This window comes from Staurois parvus, unplaced genomic scaffold (genome assembly GCF_062004578.1).
Source record: "Staurois parvus isolate SC_StPar_1 unplaced genomic scaffold, SC_StPar_1.0 ptg000438l, whole genome shotgun sequence".
In the NCBI taxonomy this organism is placed as follows: Eukaryota; Metazoa; Chordata; class Amphibia; order Anura; family Ranidae; genus Staurois; species Staurois parvus.
In genome coordinates this window covers 4,960,837-4,976,644 of record NW_028318234.1, presented here as the reverse complement: position 1 = coordinate 4,976,644, position 15,808 = coordinate 4,960,837, and the positions used below count along the sequence as shown (strand labels likewise).

Sequence of the window (15,808 nt, the reverse complement as noted above, 5' to 3'; positions counted from 1 at the left end):
AAACCCTGGACCCTGCATTCACTATATCCGGTCTTCCTAGAGCCTGCATTCACTATATCTGGTCTCCCCAGACACTGCATTCATTATATCTAGTCTCCCCAGACCCTGCATTCACTATATCTGGTCTCCCCGGACCCTGCATTCACTATATCCGGTCTTCCTAGACCCTGCATTCACTATATCTGGTCTCCCCGAACCCTGCATTCACTATATCTGGTCTCCCTGGACCCTGCATTCTTTATATCTGGTCTCCACAGACACTACATTCATTATATCTGGTCTCCCCAGACCCTGCATTCACTATATCTGGTCTCCCCGGACCCTGCATTCACTATATCCGGTCTTCCTAGACCCTGCATTCACTATATCTGGTCTCCCCAGACCCTGCATTCATTATATCTGGTCTTCCAGGACCCTGCATTCACTATATCCGGTCTTCCTGGACCCTGCATTCACTATATCTGGTCTCCCCGGACCCTGCATTCACTATATCTGGTCTCCCCGGACTCTGCATTCACTATATCTGGTTTCCCCAGATCCTGCATTCACTATATCCGGTCTCCCAGGGCCCTGCATTCACTATATCCGGTCTCCCTGGACCCTGCATTCACTATATCTGGTCTCCCCGGACCCTGCATTCACTATATCTGGTCTCCCACAGTACACAAAACATGGAAATGCAATTATTATAGTAAAAATAAACTGCTAAATACCTTTTATCAACAGCAGTTAGAGCAGTCATGTGACTTCTATCAGTGTCCAGCCCAGCACTGGTTAAACCTTGTAGGAGGAGTTTTCATGCTCCCCTGATTGTCCTATGAGGCTGCAGGACCCCTGACCCTCTGTCTGGACAGTGCTGATTGACCCCGTGCTGATCACATGCACCCTCCAAAGAAAAAAAAAACTCCCTAGCAAGACATACCAAACTGAGTATCTGCAGCTTTCCCCTAAGGCTCTGTTCTATCAGATGGATTGGGAACAGTAGAAGAAGGGGAGGATCAGAAAAGAAAAGGGTCAAACATCCTTTTTACACAATGCAGAGGATTAAGCCCTTAGGTTCCACAGTGAGTATAACAAGCATGCTTTACTGCATATACATATTATACTCACCGTGGAACCTAAGGAGTTAATCCTCCACATTGTGTAAAAAGGCTGTATGATCCTGTCTTCTCTGATCCACCCTTTCTTCTACTGTCCCCAATCCATCTGCTGTAGCACAAAGCTCTAGAAGTTACTCTGCACATTCTCAGTTTAGTGTGTATTCCTAGAGAGTTTTTTTTTTCTTTTGGAGGGTGCATGTGATCAGCACAGGGCCAACCAGCACTGTCCAGACAGAGGGTCAAGGTTTATGAAGCCTCATAGGACAGTTCAGAGCAGAATGAAAACTCCTCCTACAAGCTTTAACCAGTACTCTGTTGGTTTTCACCAGGATTCAAATTTTTTTAATGGATTTGAAGTATTTGAATGGAACATATATTGAACCGATCTGAATTCATTGTGAAGAATGGCAGGTTCTTTTCTATTCAAATTTCAGACGACTGCTATATTCTTTCTATTTTATTCTATTTTTTTCTGTTCTATTGTATTCTTTTCTACTCTATTCTTTTATTTTCTCTTCTTTTCTTACCTATTCTATTCTTTTCCATCCTACTCTATTTTCTATTCTATTCTTTTTTATTCTATTCCTTTATATTTTATTCTACTCTTTTCTTTTCTATTCTATTCTTTTCTATTCATATCACATGTCTAGCGAAAAGCCATGCAGCGGTTTCCAGTGAGTGACGGTGCCATTAAGAGTAATGGCACCCCCACGCATTTCCTGAGCGGCAAAGCATTTTTCTGTGTGGGTGGTTGCGGCTGTGGGAAAAAGATCGATCTCCCAGTGGCAGTCACCTGCACAGGTGTGAACCTATCTGTACAGAATATGGAGCTAAAACGATACCTTGTCACGCTGAGTATGTTGCACTTGTCCTAAGGCCTTGTACACACAGGCACATTTCAGATCCCTTTACAGCAAAACTCTCTCAATCAGCATTAAACTGAGGAATAATAGTCCTCATGCGCTGCCACCCAATAACTAATAATATAAAATCCTGCGAGCTGCTGCAAACACCCAAATGGTCTCACACATAAAACAATCAAATAATAAATACCGTATTTTCTGGCGTATAAGACGACCCCCTACTTTTCCTGTTAAAATGTAGTGTTTGGGCTATACTCACCATATAAGACTACCCCTCTGCCAGTGCACACCAGTGGGAAGAATCGTGCCCCATCATTGGTGTCAGTGGGAGGAATAGTGTCCCATCATTGGTATTAGTGGGAGGAATAGTGTCCCATCATTGGTGTCAGAGCGACGAATCGTGCCCCATCATTGGTGTCAGTGGGAGGAATAGCACCCCATCATTGGTGTCAGTGGGAGGAATAGCGCCCCATCATTGGTGTCAGCGGGAGGAATAGTGCCCCATCATTGGTGTCAGAGCGACGAATCGTACTCCATCATTGGTGTCAGTGGGAGGAATAGTGTCCCATCATTGGTGTCAGTGGGAGGAATAGTGTCCCAACATTACTGTCAGTGGGGGGTGGAATAGTGCCCCATCATTGGTGTCAGTGGGGGGGAGGAATAGTGCCCCATCATTGGTGTCAGTGGGGGGGAGGAATAGTGCCCCATCGTTGGTGTCAGTGGGGGGGAGGAATAGTGCCCCATCGTTGGTGTCAATGGGGGGGAGGAAAAGTGCCCCATCGTTTGTGTCAGTGGGAGGAATAATGCCCCATCATTGGTATCAGTGACACCAATGATGGGGCACTATTCCTCCTACTAACACCAATTACACTTGCTGACCCCTGTTCTAGTATGGTGCTGCTGCAGCCAGCATATGTGGTTGCAGCAGCACCTCTGCACGGCACACTTACCGGCCGCTCCTTCACTCGATTTTCGCGGGGCCGCTCGGCTCCGCCTCGTCGCTGGTGATTGGCCGCCTGTGTGCCTTTCCTGAGCTACAGTTCTGGCGGCCAATCACCGGTGAGGAGGCGGAGCCGAGCAGCCGCGCGAACATCCAGTGGCCGAACCGAATGAAGGAGCAGCCGCGATTCCTGGACCGGATCGTCATGGGACCGGAGCCAGGTAAGAGACAGCAGCCCCTGCCCACTCCTGTACTTAGTGTCAATTCCGTTGGAAGGGGGGGGTGGCGGCAGCGGCGGCAGCAGCACCGCGCCGCCCCCCTAAAAAGTGTCAGCATGCCGTATACCGGCGTATAAGACGACCCCCGACTTTTGAGAAGATTTTCAAGGGGTAAAAAGTCGTCTTATACGTCGGAGAATACGGTAAATTAGTCCTGCGCTACTCATAATACTTGATTCCAGTGACTAGCGCAGCACTAATTTATTTATTAATATCAATCAGCATTAGCTATTTTTAATTCCTATACTGCTAGCATTAGTAAATAAATAGGAAGGTACACTGTATTCACTTTTTTAAAACAATTTTTAAATTTCTTCAATGGCTTCCTGATTTCTGGCCTAGGTTAAAATGCTGTCATACATCCCAGAGGCATTTTTCTTCATTCATCTGGAGAAGGGGAGGAGGGGTTTCCAAGCTAAGCACACCCTCCTGCCATCATGCCTGAGCTAACGGCAGATAGATTCCAGGAAGCAAGCTTTAGACTCCATGCACACTGGGTGTTTTGATAATGCTGGTAGCGTTAGCTGTGTAAAGTTATGTTAAAAATGTGTTTTTTTACCTTTTTTTTATCGTTTTTGCATTTTACCACGATCTGCAGTGTTTTACCGCATTTTTCCTCCTCTAGAAACCCACTATTCCCAGGTTTTTTTTCCAGTCAAAAAACGTCCCTGCCAAAAAACGTTGATTATAGTCTATGTGTGCATGGACACATAGGATAACATGCTGGGGAGTATATTGGCTGTAGAAAAAAAAGTCAAAAGCCAAAAACAGCTGCTGTAAAAATGTTCCATGTGCATGAGGACTAATGCAGGCCATAGATGAGGAGAAAAACGGCAGATTTTCGGCCGATTAACGAACTATCGGTCGGTCTAAAAAACTTACCTGACCACCAATTATTACGAAAATCGGCCGATTAATGAGTAACCTATAACGGGAAATGATGTCATTTTGTGGCCTTTGTGATCCTTTTTCGGAAAACGATCGTTCGTTTTTGACCATCAATGAGGATAAAGTCGGGCGTTTTTCGAAAATTTTCCAACATCACCGATAATCTGAAAGTCCAAAATACACGAAAAACGGCCGACAAAATCGTCCACTAACGATAAGATAATCGGCCGGTTTTATTTTTGGACGAAAAATCGGCCGTTTTTCTCCCCATCTATGGCCTGCATTACACTGCGGGGTAGATTTACAAAAACATTTGCATTAGCATTTAGTGGCGGTTTGCTGCGATTAGCAGAGTTTTACCGCATTTTTCTGGGTTTGCATTTTTTTGACCAAAAAAAAATTATTTTTTTGGTCAAAAAAGTCCAAAAACGCCAGTTTGCTCTGTTTTACAGCATTAGATTACAGATAAAAAACTCCTCTAGAAACCCACTAGTTCTGAGGGGGTTTTCCAGCCAAAAAACATTGATTCCAGTCTATGTGTACATGGACATATAGGATAACATGCTGGGGGGTTTACTGGCTGTAGAAAAAATGTCAAAAGCCAAAAAACAGCCGCTGTAAAAACGTCCAGTGTGCATGAGGACTTAGAGAGATACAACAAAACATACAGAGTACAGTTTTTCTCATCAATGTCGGCCTATAGCAAGCATTGTGCCCAAATCTTGACGTTTTAAGGGATATATTATGTTCCAACTGTGTACTTACATTTGCCCTCATTATTCTTACACAGAAGTGTGGTATCACTTGTATGTTGTATTACATCCAAGATTTCTCCGGCCTTCAGAGGTAAGTCTTTGGATCCCCATTTCTTTGCTGACAGATTTAACACTACCTGGACTATGGAGAGCACTCGGATATCTCCTGTGAACTGCACAACAAAGACCTCTTTGGATTACATTGTTGACCACAAATATAACAATGGTACAAGCTGGATAATTAACAGTGTTTATAAGAGAATAAGACTTTTTCTGTTAAGTATTCAGACCCCCTTCACTTTCTTTCAATTTTGTTAATTGGCAGCCCGATAATACAGTTCTTTAAATTAATTTTTTTTCTCATTATTATTATTATACAGGATTATATAGCACCAACAGTTTGCGCAGCACTTTACAAAATGAAGGTAGACATTACAGTTACAATACAATTTGGTACAAGAGGAAACAGAGGGCCTGCTCGTTAGAGCTTACAATCTAGGAAGAAGGGTTGAGTGATACAAAAGGTAATAGCTGTGGGGGGATGAACTGAAATAAAAGGCAGTTTACTACTTAGAAGCAAGATAAACTCCTTCAAAGAGAAAGATTTTCAGGGATCGTCTAAAGGTGGATTAGGAGAGAGCCCGGCCAGATTGGGGTAGGGAGTTCCATAGGATGGGAGAAGCTCGGGAGAGGTGCTGGAAGCGAGCATGGGAGGAGGTGACACAGGAACTAGAGAGGAGGAGGTCTTGGGAGGATCAGTTTGGTTGATATTTTGAGACCAGATTGGTGATGTAGCTTGGGGCAGAGTTGTGGATGGCTTTGTAAGTAGTTGTTAGTATTTTGAATTTTATTTGTTTGGCGAGTTTTCATTATTCTACACTTGAGTCAGGACCCCATAATGAAACAGTGAAAACAGAAAATATTTGCACATTTAGTAAAAAGGCAAAAACTGAAATATTACATTGGCATAAGTATTCAGACACTTTGCAACAACACGTGAACTTTAGCTCAAGTGCCTCCCAATTCTCTTTAGTGTTGCTGAGATGTTTCCACGCCTTGACTGGAGTCCACCTGTGTTAAATTAAATTGATTGGACAAGATTTGGAAAGGCACACACCTCTCTATAATCCGACAATGAGCAAAAGCCATGAGGTCAAATGAATTGTCTGCAGAGGTCAGAGATAGGATTATTGCAAGGCACAAATCTGGGGACAGTTAAAAAAAAATTCTGTTGCACTGAAGGTTCCCAAGAGCACAGTGACCTCTATAATTCTTAAATGGAAGAAGGATGACACAATCAGGACTCTTCCAAAAGCTGGTCGCCCTTCCAAACTGAGCAATCAGAGACAGGCCTTAGTAAAAGTAGTAACCAAGAACCCAATGGCCCCTCTGACTGAGCTCCAGAGATCCTGTGTGGAGATAGGACAAAGTTCCTGAAAGATAACCATCACTGCAGCCCTCCACCAAACTGGGCTTTATGGCAGAGTGAGTAGACAGAAGCCTCTTCTCAGTGAAAGCCTGCTTGGAATTTGGAAAAAAGTGAAGGGGATCTGAACTGAAAAAAGAGAAGAGGCTCTGAACTGAAAAAAGAGAAGAGGCTCTGAACTGAAAAAAGTGAAGTGGGTCTGAACTGAAAAAAGTGAAAGGGGTCTGAACTGAAAAAAGTGAAGTGGGTCTGAACTGAAAAAAGCGAAGGGGGTCTGAACTGAAAAAAGCGAAGGGGGTCTGAACTGAAAAAAGCGAAGGGGGTCTGAACTGAAAAAAGCGAAGGGGGTCTGAACTGAAAAAAGCGAAGGGGGTCTGAACTGAAAAAAGCGAAGGGGGTCTGAACTGAAAAAAGCGAAGGGGTCTGAACTGAAAAAAGCGAAGGGGGTCTGAACTGAAAAAAGCGAAGGGGTTCTGAACTGAAAAAAGCGAAGTGGGTCTGAACTGAAAAAAGTGAAGGGGCTCTGAACTGAAAAAAGTGAAGGGGCTCTGAACTGAAAAAAGTGAAGGGGCTCTGAACTGAAAAAAGTGAAGGGGCTCTGAACTGAAAAAAGTGAAGGGGGTCTGAACTGAAAAAAGTGAAGAGGTGTCTGAGTTGAAAAAAGCGAAGGGGATCTGAATACTTTATGAATGCACTGCACATCATTACTTTGCATGTCTATCAGTTCATATCACATTGAAATTTTATTGTTCCATAAATAAAATCTTTCTTCGAATGATCTAATTTGTGTGTTTATTTTACCTTTTTTACATAATCATCTCTATTTTATATTTAAATCCAATTTTATCATTATTAGAGTACCATCTCCAGAACCCATTATATTTTTTCCTCTTTCTCTCCAGCAGTTTATTTTTTGATTTGACAAAACTTGCTCTAAATCTCTTTTTTCATAGTTGATCCTTCTATCACGAGTTCTATCAATTTTTAATTCTCAAGTTTCAATCGGAAGGATAGAAATACAAAAAAAAAAAACAGAGATAGAAAATTTGGAGTAAGTTTTGAAAAATAAAGTAACCTGGAGAATAATAGGAAAAAGTACAGTGTGTTCTAGAAAGATGGTAAATGATAGAAGATAAAAGTCACATAAAATGTGCATTTCATCTGTTTGTAGAGTTTGCAGTCCTTTAATAGATGGTTTTAAACACATTACACTATGTGCTGCTTTGTGCTCTATTTCTATGGGATATCATCTATTCACATATAAGAATGGAGTGCAGCTTTACCTCCGAGGATGATGGTTAACCCTTACGTGGGTAGTTAGGGCTTTTGACATTACTAATATAATTGAGTTAATGCACATGGGACAACGCACATGGCTGCAATGCATTTGGTGGAAACAATGGACTTAAAACAGACAATGAGGAGGCAGAACATAAAAAAAGCCTGAGCAAATGAATGCTGAAACTCCTGCGCTGATGAGCTCCACAATGTCAGTAACCCAACAATGGAGTACATTTTGGGAATGCAAGTCTTGCTGCCCTCAACGAACCAGGGAAATCCAAAGAAGCTGTGTGCAAAGAAACAAACAGAGGGCCTAGTGCATTACCTTCTAAAAATGAGATTTATTGAATTAAAAGTAGTATACTCACAAAAGAATAAAATCAAAGGCACATCACAAAAAAGACAGCATGGTCCTATCTCCCTAGATGGTGGCTGTTGGGGGACTGTAGGTTTCCAAATACTGGCGCGTATCGAGGCAGAACCTCTTCTTTAGAGCCCTGAGGGCTGTCTTTGATTTTATTCTTTTGTGAGTATACTACCTTTTATTCAATAAATCTCATTTTTAGAAGGTAATGCACTAGGCCGTGCACCCTCTGTTTGTTTCTTTGCACACAGGAGGCATCGCATCACTTCCTCACCCACTATCAGTAGCCTTGAAGTGCGATCTGAATGCGGATCATGCTTCCTTAGGGGACACCTTGTTAGGATCTGACCTAAGTTTAGTGAGTGGCTGAGACAAGCAGATGTTTTGTTTTGGCATTGAGCTGAGCATGGACTTTCTGTACAAATCCCTCCAGCATTAAGGCTCCGTTCACACCAATGCATTTTTTAGTGCTTTTTGCAGAAACGCACTACAGTCCATTTAACATGGTTTCCTATAGAACATGTTCACATCTATGCTTTTTTGAGCTGCTGCGTTTTTGGAAAGGGTCAGGAACTTTTTTAAAAGCAAAAATCAGCGTTTTTGCTACAATAGAGTTCAATGGTAGTATGGCATGGTAGTGTGTTTTTGCCATGTTTTGCGCTTTCTGCCCAGCAAAAAAAAAAAAAAATCCACAAAAGAAAAAAAGCTGAATAAAACACAAAACACGGTAAAAACGCAGTAAGAAGGTGTCAAAAACACATCAAAAACGTACAAAAAAAACGTGCAGAAAAACGCAAAACAAACTGCGAAAAGCACTGCAAAATGGACAAAAAGCAAACTACATAAATGTGAACGGAACCTAACACTGCAGGGTAGATTTACAAAAATTGGTGCACTCAGAATCTGCAGCTGTGCATGGTAGCCAATCAGCTTCTAACTTCAGTTTGTTCAGTCAGTCCTCATGCACACGGGACGTTTTTACAGCGGCTGTTTTTGGCTTTTGCCGTTTTTTTTACAGCCAGTTAACCCCCCCATCATGTTATCCTATGTGTCCATGTACACATAGACCGTAAACAGCATTTTTTGGCTGGCAAAAAACCCCAGGACTAGTGGGTTTCTAGAGTAGTTTTTAGCTGTAAAAATGCTCTAACGCTGAAAAACGCAGTAAAATGCCGCAAACCGGCATTTTAGGACTTTTTTTACCAAAATAAATAAAAAAATGTTTTGGTCCAAAGAAAAAAAAAATGCAGGAAAACACTGCTAAACATTGCAAAACGCCGCTGAGCGCTAATGCAAAAACACTAAAAAAATGGAAAAACTCACATTTTTAACGTGACTGTACACAGCTAACGTTACCAGCATTATCAAAACGTCCCGTGTGCATGAGGACTTAAGCTTTGACAAAAAAACTGGATGCTGATTGGTTTCTATGCAGAGCTGCACCAGATTTTGCACTTTCAAATTTTAGTGAATAACCCTCTGCTTTTATCTGGTTTGCTGCTTTGCTGAAAAAAGTGCAGGACAAGCCTGCTTGAACTGTTCCTGGGTGTCTCTGTCTTGTACTCATTAACTTAAATGATATATGATAAACTGCATCTCTATTAAAAGCAGTATTAAACCCAAAGTAAACATTTATTATAATGCAGTTTACTAATCTTATATGTGATGGCTGCATTAGGTTTCTTTTTTTAGGATTTCTTTCCTTTATTTTCACCTGGTGACCTGACCAGTAAGTCTGTTGTTTTTCAACAGAACAAGTTGTCCTGCAGATGTAGCAAGACAGGGGTGAGACAAACTATTTACCACTGACAGAGATGCTTACAATAATCTGCTTTTATTCATTTACTGTATGTAAAACCTTTATCCCATATGAAAAAAAAACTGTTGTAACTGATTAAAAAGTGTGAGCTGGAGTTTGGCTTCAATATGTGAGTGTATCTAAATCTGCTAGTCCATCTAACAGTCTCCTTCCCCCAGACTGACAATGATGCTGTTCAAACGTGCCCCCCTGTGCTCCTTCATCCAGAGTGGAGGCACACAGGAGATGTGTGACTGGCCAGATCACCAAGTAAAAACAGAAGGGAAAAGCCTAAAAATATAATGCAGCCACCCCATCTAATGATTGGTAAGCTGCAATACATTACTTTTTTTTGGTTTTGGGTTTAATATTGCTTTAAACACTTAATCATAGTGTAACAACTGTAGTGAAACTCCTCTACATAAAAATGCTTATATGTTAAATGGGAAAACTAAACATATATAAAATGCAAGAAATAAAATCTGAAAAAGGAATCTGAAAAAGGAAAAAGCCTTAATAAAAATGCAAACAATACTAATACGGATCTTCCACAGTGTAAAATAAAGGTCTCCACCAAAGCATGAGTGAGACTTCAACAATACTTCGGTGACTCACCACCACAAGCGAATGCTTACCAGAAGGTTGGACCTCCGAGCCTAGACGTCAGTCTAAGCATGAGTATGGTTCATTCCCCATACAGGATTAACAAATGGATAGCAGTCACCTCATCTGCTTCTGATGTCTCATTTGACCATCATTGGAAAGAAAAAAGATCCAATAGTGTGGATCAACCAAGATTTTATATTGTAAAAACCACATACAAACTGCATATAGGAAAAAATGCTCAAATATGCAAAAAAAAAAACCACGCAGCTGCCGCTACCTGTGTGACCAGCAGTACATGTGGTAATGTTGAACATCAGCATCAAGAAACATATCTCTACGAGTTTCACCCAAGGAGGATGTCCAATATCAGTTGGTCCATATATATAACCATACCAGATATATGCAGTATATTTCAAATTAAAAAAAAAAAAAAGATATCCCAAACTCCAAATAACATCTCAAGAAGTTAAAAGGATACCTTTAATAAACCCCTATAATTTAGTATAATAGTCTTCACAAGATCTCCTGCTCTCTAGCTCCCTTGTCTCCTCCTCCCATGCTCATCTCCAGGACTTCTCCAGAGCCTCCCCCATCCTCTGGAACTCTCTACCCCAATTTATCAGACTATCGCCTACTCTGCTCACTTTTAGGCGATCTCTGAAAACCTATCTCTACAGGGAAGCCTATCCTGCCCTCAGCTAATACTGGAATCTTCTACTCTTCCAACCACTCCATCCCCCACAGTTATTACCTTTTGTACCACTAGCCCCTCCCTCCTAGATTGTAAGCTCCAAGGAGCAGGGCCCTCCTAACCCTCTTGTATTGAACTGTATTGTTGCTGTATTGTCTGCACTAAGCAAACTGTTGGCGCTATATAAATCCTGTATAATAATAATAATAATTAATTGATTCACGGCCAGGGGTGGACTGAGAACTCATGGGGCCCCCGGGCAATAGGGGATCATGGGGTCCCTGTGTCCTTGCCCAAACTCAAAAAAGCCTATGAAAAAGGTACCAGGGGCATCTCATGGGGCCCCCTACTTACCCCGAGCCCTCGGGCAGTGATTGAGTTTCCAAATGGTCAGTCCGCCCCTGTTCAGGGCCCATCCACACCATACATTGGGCTGCACTGAGTGGCCTTGCCCAACCCAGTACCAGCACACAGATAGGGAAATCTGCCTTCTTTTCTGTTAATTCAGTTCACTGAAAAAAGTAGGAAATGCTGCACTTTTATGCATTGCAGCATGTTACAATGCACTACATAACATTGCAATACACTGCAGTGCATAAAGAAGACTGAAATGTCAGATTTCACCAAAATGTTACCTTAAATTTCTTCCTGAAATCCTTCTCTTCTTTTTCCAGCTTCTTGAGAGTCTTGTAATCCGGAGACTTTCCCAGAGTGTCAGTTCTTTTGCTCATAAATAAACTAAAACAGAATAAACTTGACTGTAATTTTCTGCTTTAGAAAATGATCCGTTAAATAGTATGAATGTTTGGCCCTTGACACATTTGTTTCACTTTGGTTTGTAAAGACTAGGTTAAGCCTTGAAGATCAGATTCAGCAGGATTTGCAAAGCATTTTAAAGATGTTCCAGTATCTAAAGAGACCATCTACAATATGTCGCTAAAAAAATCATACTTGCAGTTCATGAAAGAGTTACCTCTCCGGAGTCTACTACCTTCCATGTGTTCCAGTGCTGCAGCTCCTGTAGGACTTTTTGGGATTCCACACTTACAGTTGCAAGAAAAAGTATGTGAACCCCTTGGGATTACGTGGAGTTTTGCATGAATTGGGCATAAAATGTGCTCTGAACGTCATCTAAGTCACAACAATAGAACAACACAGTCTGCTGAACATAATACTACACAAACATTAGATATTGCCATGGTTTAATTGCACATAACATGTAAACATTCACAGAGCAGGGAGGAAAAAGTATGTGAACCTTTGGACTTAATAACTGGTTGACCCTCCTTTGGCAGCAATAACCTCAACCAAACGTTTCCTGTAGTTGCAGATCAGACCTGCACAATGATCTGGAGTAATTTTGGACCACTCCTCTTCACAAAACTGTTTCAGTGTAGCAATATTCTTGGGATGTCTGGTGTGAATCTCTCTTTTAAGGTCATGCCACAGCATTTCAATCGGGTTGAGGTCAGGACTCTGACTGGGCCACTCCAGAAGGCGTATTCTGTGCTGTTGCAGCCATTGTTTTGTTGAATTACTTGTATGCTTTGGGTCATTGTCCTGTTGCATCACCCATCCTCTGCGGAGCTTCAGTTGGCGGACAGATGGTCGTACGTTTTCCTGCAAAATGTCTTGATAAACTCTGGAATTCATTTTCCCATCAATGACAACAATCCGTCCAGGCCCTGAGGCAGCAAAGCAGCTTCAAACCATGATGCTCCCTCCGCCATGGTGGGGATGAGGTTTTGATGTTGGTGTGCTGTGCCTTTTTTTCTCCACACATAGTGTTGTGTGTTCTTCCCAAACAACTCAATCTTGGTTTCATCTGTCCACAGTATATTTTGCCAGTAGTGCTGTGGAACATCCAGGTGCTCTTTTGCAAACTTCAAACGTGCGGCAATATTCTTTTTGGACAGCAATGGCTTCCTCCGTGGTGTCCTCCCATGTACTCCATTCTTGTTTAATGTTTTCCTTATTGTTGATGTGTCAACAAAAATGTTAGCATGTGCCAGAGATTTCTGTAGGTCTTTAGCTGACACTCTGGGATTCTTCTTTACCTCATGCAGCATTCTGCGCTGTGCTCTTGCAGTCATTTTTACAGGACGACCACGCCTAGGGAGAGTAGCAACAGTGCTAAACTTTCTCCATTTGTAGACAGTCTGTCTTACCGTGGACACATGAACATCAAGGCTTTTGGAGATACTTTTGTAACCCTTTCCAGCTTCATGCAAGTCAACAATTCTTGATCGTAGGTCTTCTGAGAGCTCTTTTCTGCGAGGCATGGTTCACATCAGACAGTGCTTCTTGAAACCAGTAAACTCAAAACAGGTGTGTCTTTTTTAAGGGCAGGACAGCTGTCAGCAACACATCCAATATCATCACACTGGTTGGAGTCAAGGTTGGCTCACTCCTGGCTCCAATTAACTTTGGGAGAAGTCATTAAGCTAGGGCCTCACATACTTTTTCCTCCCTGCACTGTGAATGTTTACATGTTATGTGCAATTAAACCATGGCAATATCTAATGTTTGTGTAGTATTATGTTCAGCAGACTGTGTTCTTCTATTGTTGTGACTTAGATGACGTTCAGAGCACATTTTATGCCCAATTCATGCAAAACTCCACATAATCCCAAGGGGTTCACATACTTTTTCTTGCAACTGTATCTCCCACCACATGCTGTGGTTTCTTCTACAGGACTCAGTGGTAATATAGGGTGTCAGAAGATGGAGGACACAGCATACGTCGGCGAACAGAAGTTTTGAAAACAATGGCAGAGACTGCAGCACTGCAGGGGCAGTAGTTGACATGCACTGCCAGAATGGTAAGTAAAATAGCTCTTCTTTTACAGGGAGCTTGGATATAATTTTTTTAGAGACTGACAGGGCCTCTTTAAAGCTAATCTTTCTTAAGGAAAATATGGAGAAAAATATGCTATTTCTCCTGAAAATACTAGTTTCCTGGTTGTTATGCTGACCATCTGGCTTTGCTCCTTCCTGAATCACTGGCCTGGAACAAGTGTGTATATCAGAAGTCCTAGCATGTATTCTTGTTTTAGGTTAGAGACTCAAGCAGGTTGGTGACTATTCAAGCAAAAGGGTCAGCTTGACAGGCAGGCAATTAGCATCTTTAGATGAAGAGGTCAGCAAAGGCAGATTCCATGTTTATCTTCATCTTCAGTCTGGGAGTATTGAATACAGATCTTAAAGAGGAACTCCAGGTTCCCACCCAAATAATTAAAAGTCAGCAGTTACAAATACTGTAGCTTATATTGACTTTTAATATAAGGGCACTTACCTTTCCAGGGGTCCAGCGCTGTCCTCACCCGGGCCTCAGGGTTCAGCGCTGGCATAGCAAGTAAGGGAATCCAGAACTGAAGCCTTGCGGCTTCACAGCCAGTTTACTACTGCATATTTGCAAGTCTCGCTGCACCTTGTCAATGGTCCGGTAGTCTTCTGGGACAGAACACAGGTGAAGTGTCCCAGAAGACTGCTGGGGGAAGGAACGAGGCTGAAATTCTGGCTCAGTACCCACTCCCCCCCAAAATGTGCCAAATGTGGATGTGGCAGTGGAGTGGAGTAAGGTGCAAACAAGCAGAGCTTCCCCTTTTGGGAGGAGCTCTGCTTTAAAGGAAGCTTTTTGTAAGAAAAAGTTGGATGCTGCCACTTGGGGATATTACTAGGATTGGGACAGATTTGTGGCAAACAGACGACGTGACAAAGCCGCACCTTACAGTGGGAGAAGCAATAGGGGAACAGTTAAACTGCATGGGAATCTACTTCTTTAAAGTGCATATAAATATATTGTATATATATATATATATATATATATACTGTATATTGGCAGTGTGGTACCCTGCCAGGGTCTAAATAGAGGTTATAACCCAGGATTCTCCCCCAGGCAGTTGGAGGGGCTCCAAAGGGTGAGCTTAATACAGAGGAAACTGACTTTTCAGTTTCCTAATTTTTTCGTAAAATCTGTTTTGGGACCTGGAGCCTGGAGATTTCAAAGTGGTCTGGGAGGGATAGAATCTCCAATCCTGGGTCCAGGTTTTCAGAACCCCCAGCACACTACCTGGTCAGGTGTGTGCTGGGCTTTTAGTAGTGACCTGGCCATGGTTGTGGGCTCCACCCCGGCAGTAAGGAGGTTATTGCCCAGGAGTCAGGAGGGCTCCACTTAGGAGAGAGGTGGCAGCCAGAGCAGCAAGGAGTTGCTAGCTGTATGGATAGAGTTGGTGAGCAAATGGCTTGAAAAAGACAGACGCGGGCCTTAAGAGTGAGGCCAGAGCAGCAGTGCTGCAAGTGAAAGCTAGAAGGCATATCTTTGTTCTTGTACTGTATGTAAGATAGATGTTGAAAACTGATGAGTTATGCTTTTGAACTTAAAAAAAAATGGACAAGAAAAGCCCTTAAAAAGAAGAAAAAGCAAGTGGCAGTATCCTCTAAAGCTCTACCATTGATGCTAGTTCTCACTATATATATACATACATACAGTATTTATATTTAGTGTATTTAGTTGTTCCAATCACCTCCATGGCCACAGGTGTATAAAATCAAGCACCTAGGCATGCAGACTGTTTCTACAAACATTTGTGAAAGAATGGGTCGCTCTCAGGAGCTCAGTGAATCCAAGTGTGGTACCTTGATAGGTTGCCACCTGTGCAATAAGTCCATCCGTGACATTTCCTGGCTACTAAATATTCCACGGTCAACTGTTAGTGGTATTATAACAAAGTGGCAGCAACTGGGAACAACAGCAACTCAGCCACAATGTGGTAGGCCACGTAAAATGACAGAGCAGGGTCAGCGCATGCTGAAGGG

At 42.3% G+C, this 15,808-nt stretch overlaps 1 protein-coding gene across 2 annotated transcripts in view; it reads right to left on the bottom strand.

The window, feature by feature from the left end:
• FYB1 (FYN binding protein 1) overlaps positions 1 to 15,808 on the bottom strand; it is a 128,645-nt gene that overhangs the window by 10,826 nt on the left and 102,011 nt on the right. For both annotated transcript variants that reach the window (XM_089687823.1, XM_089687824.1), the window contains 2 exons: positions 11,626 to 11,728; positions 4,835 to 4,997 (listed from right to left, as the gene is read on the bottom strand). In XM_089687823.1, coding sequence (XP_089543949.1) covers positions 4,835 to 4,997; positions 11,626 to 11,728 — 266 coding nt within the window. The remainder of the gene's footprint in view (positions 1 to 4,834; positions 4,998 to 11,625; positions 11,729 to 15,808) is intronic.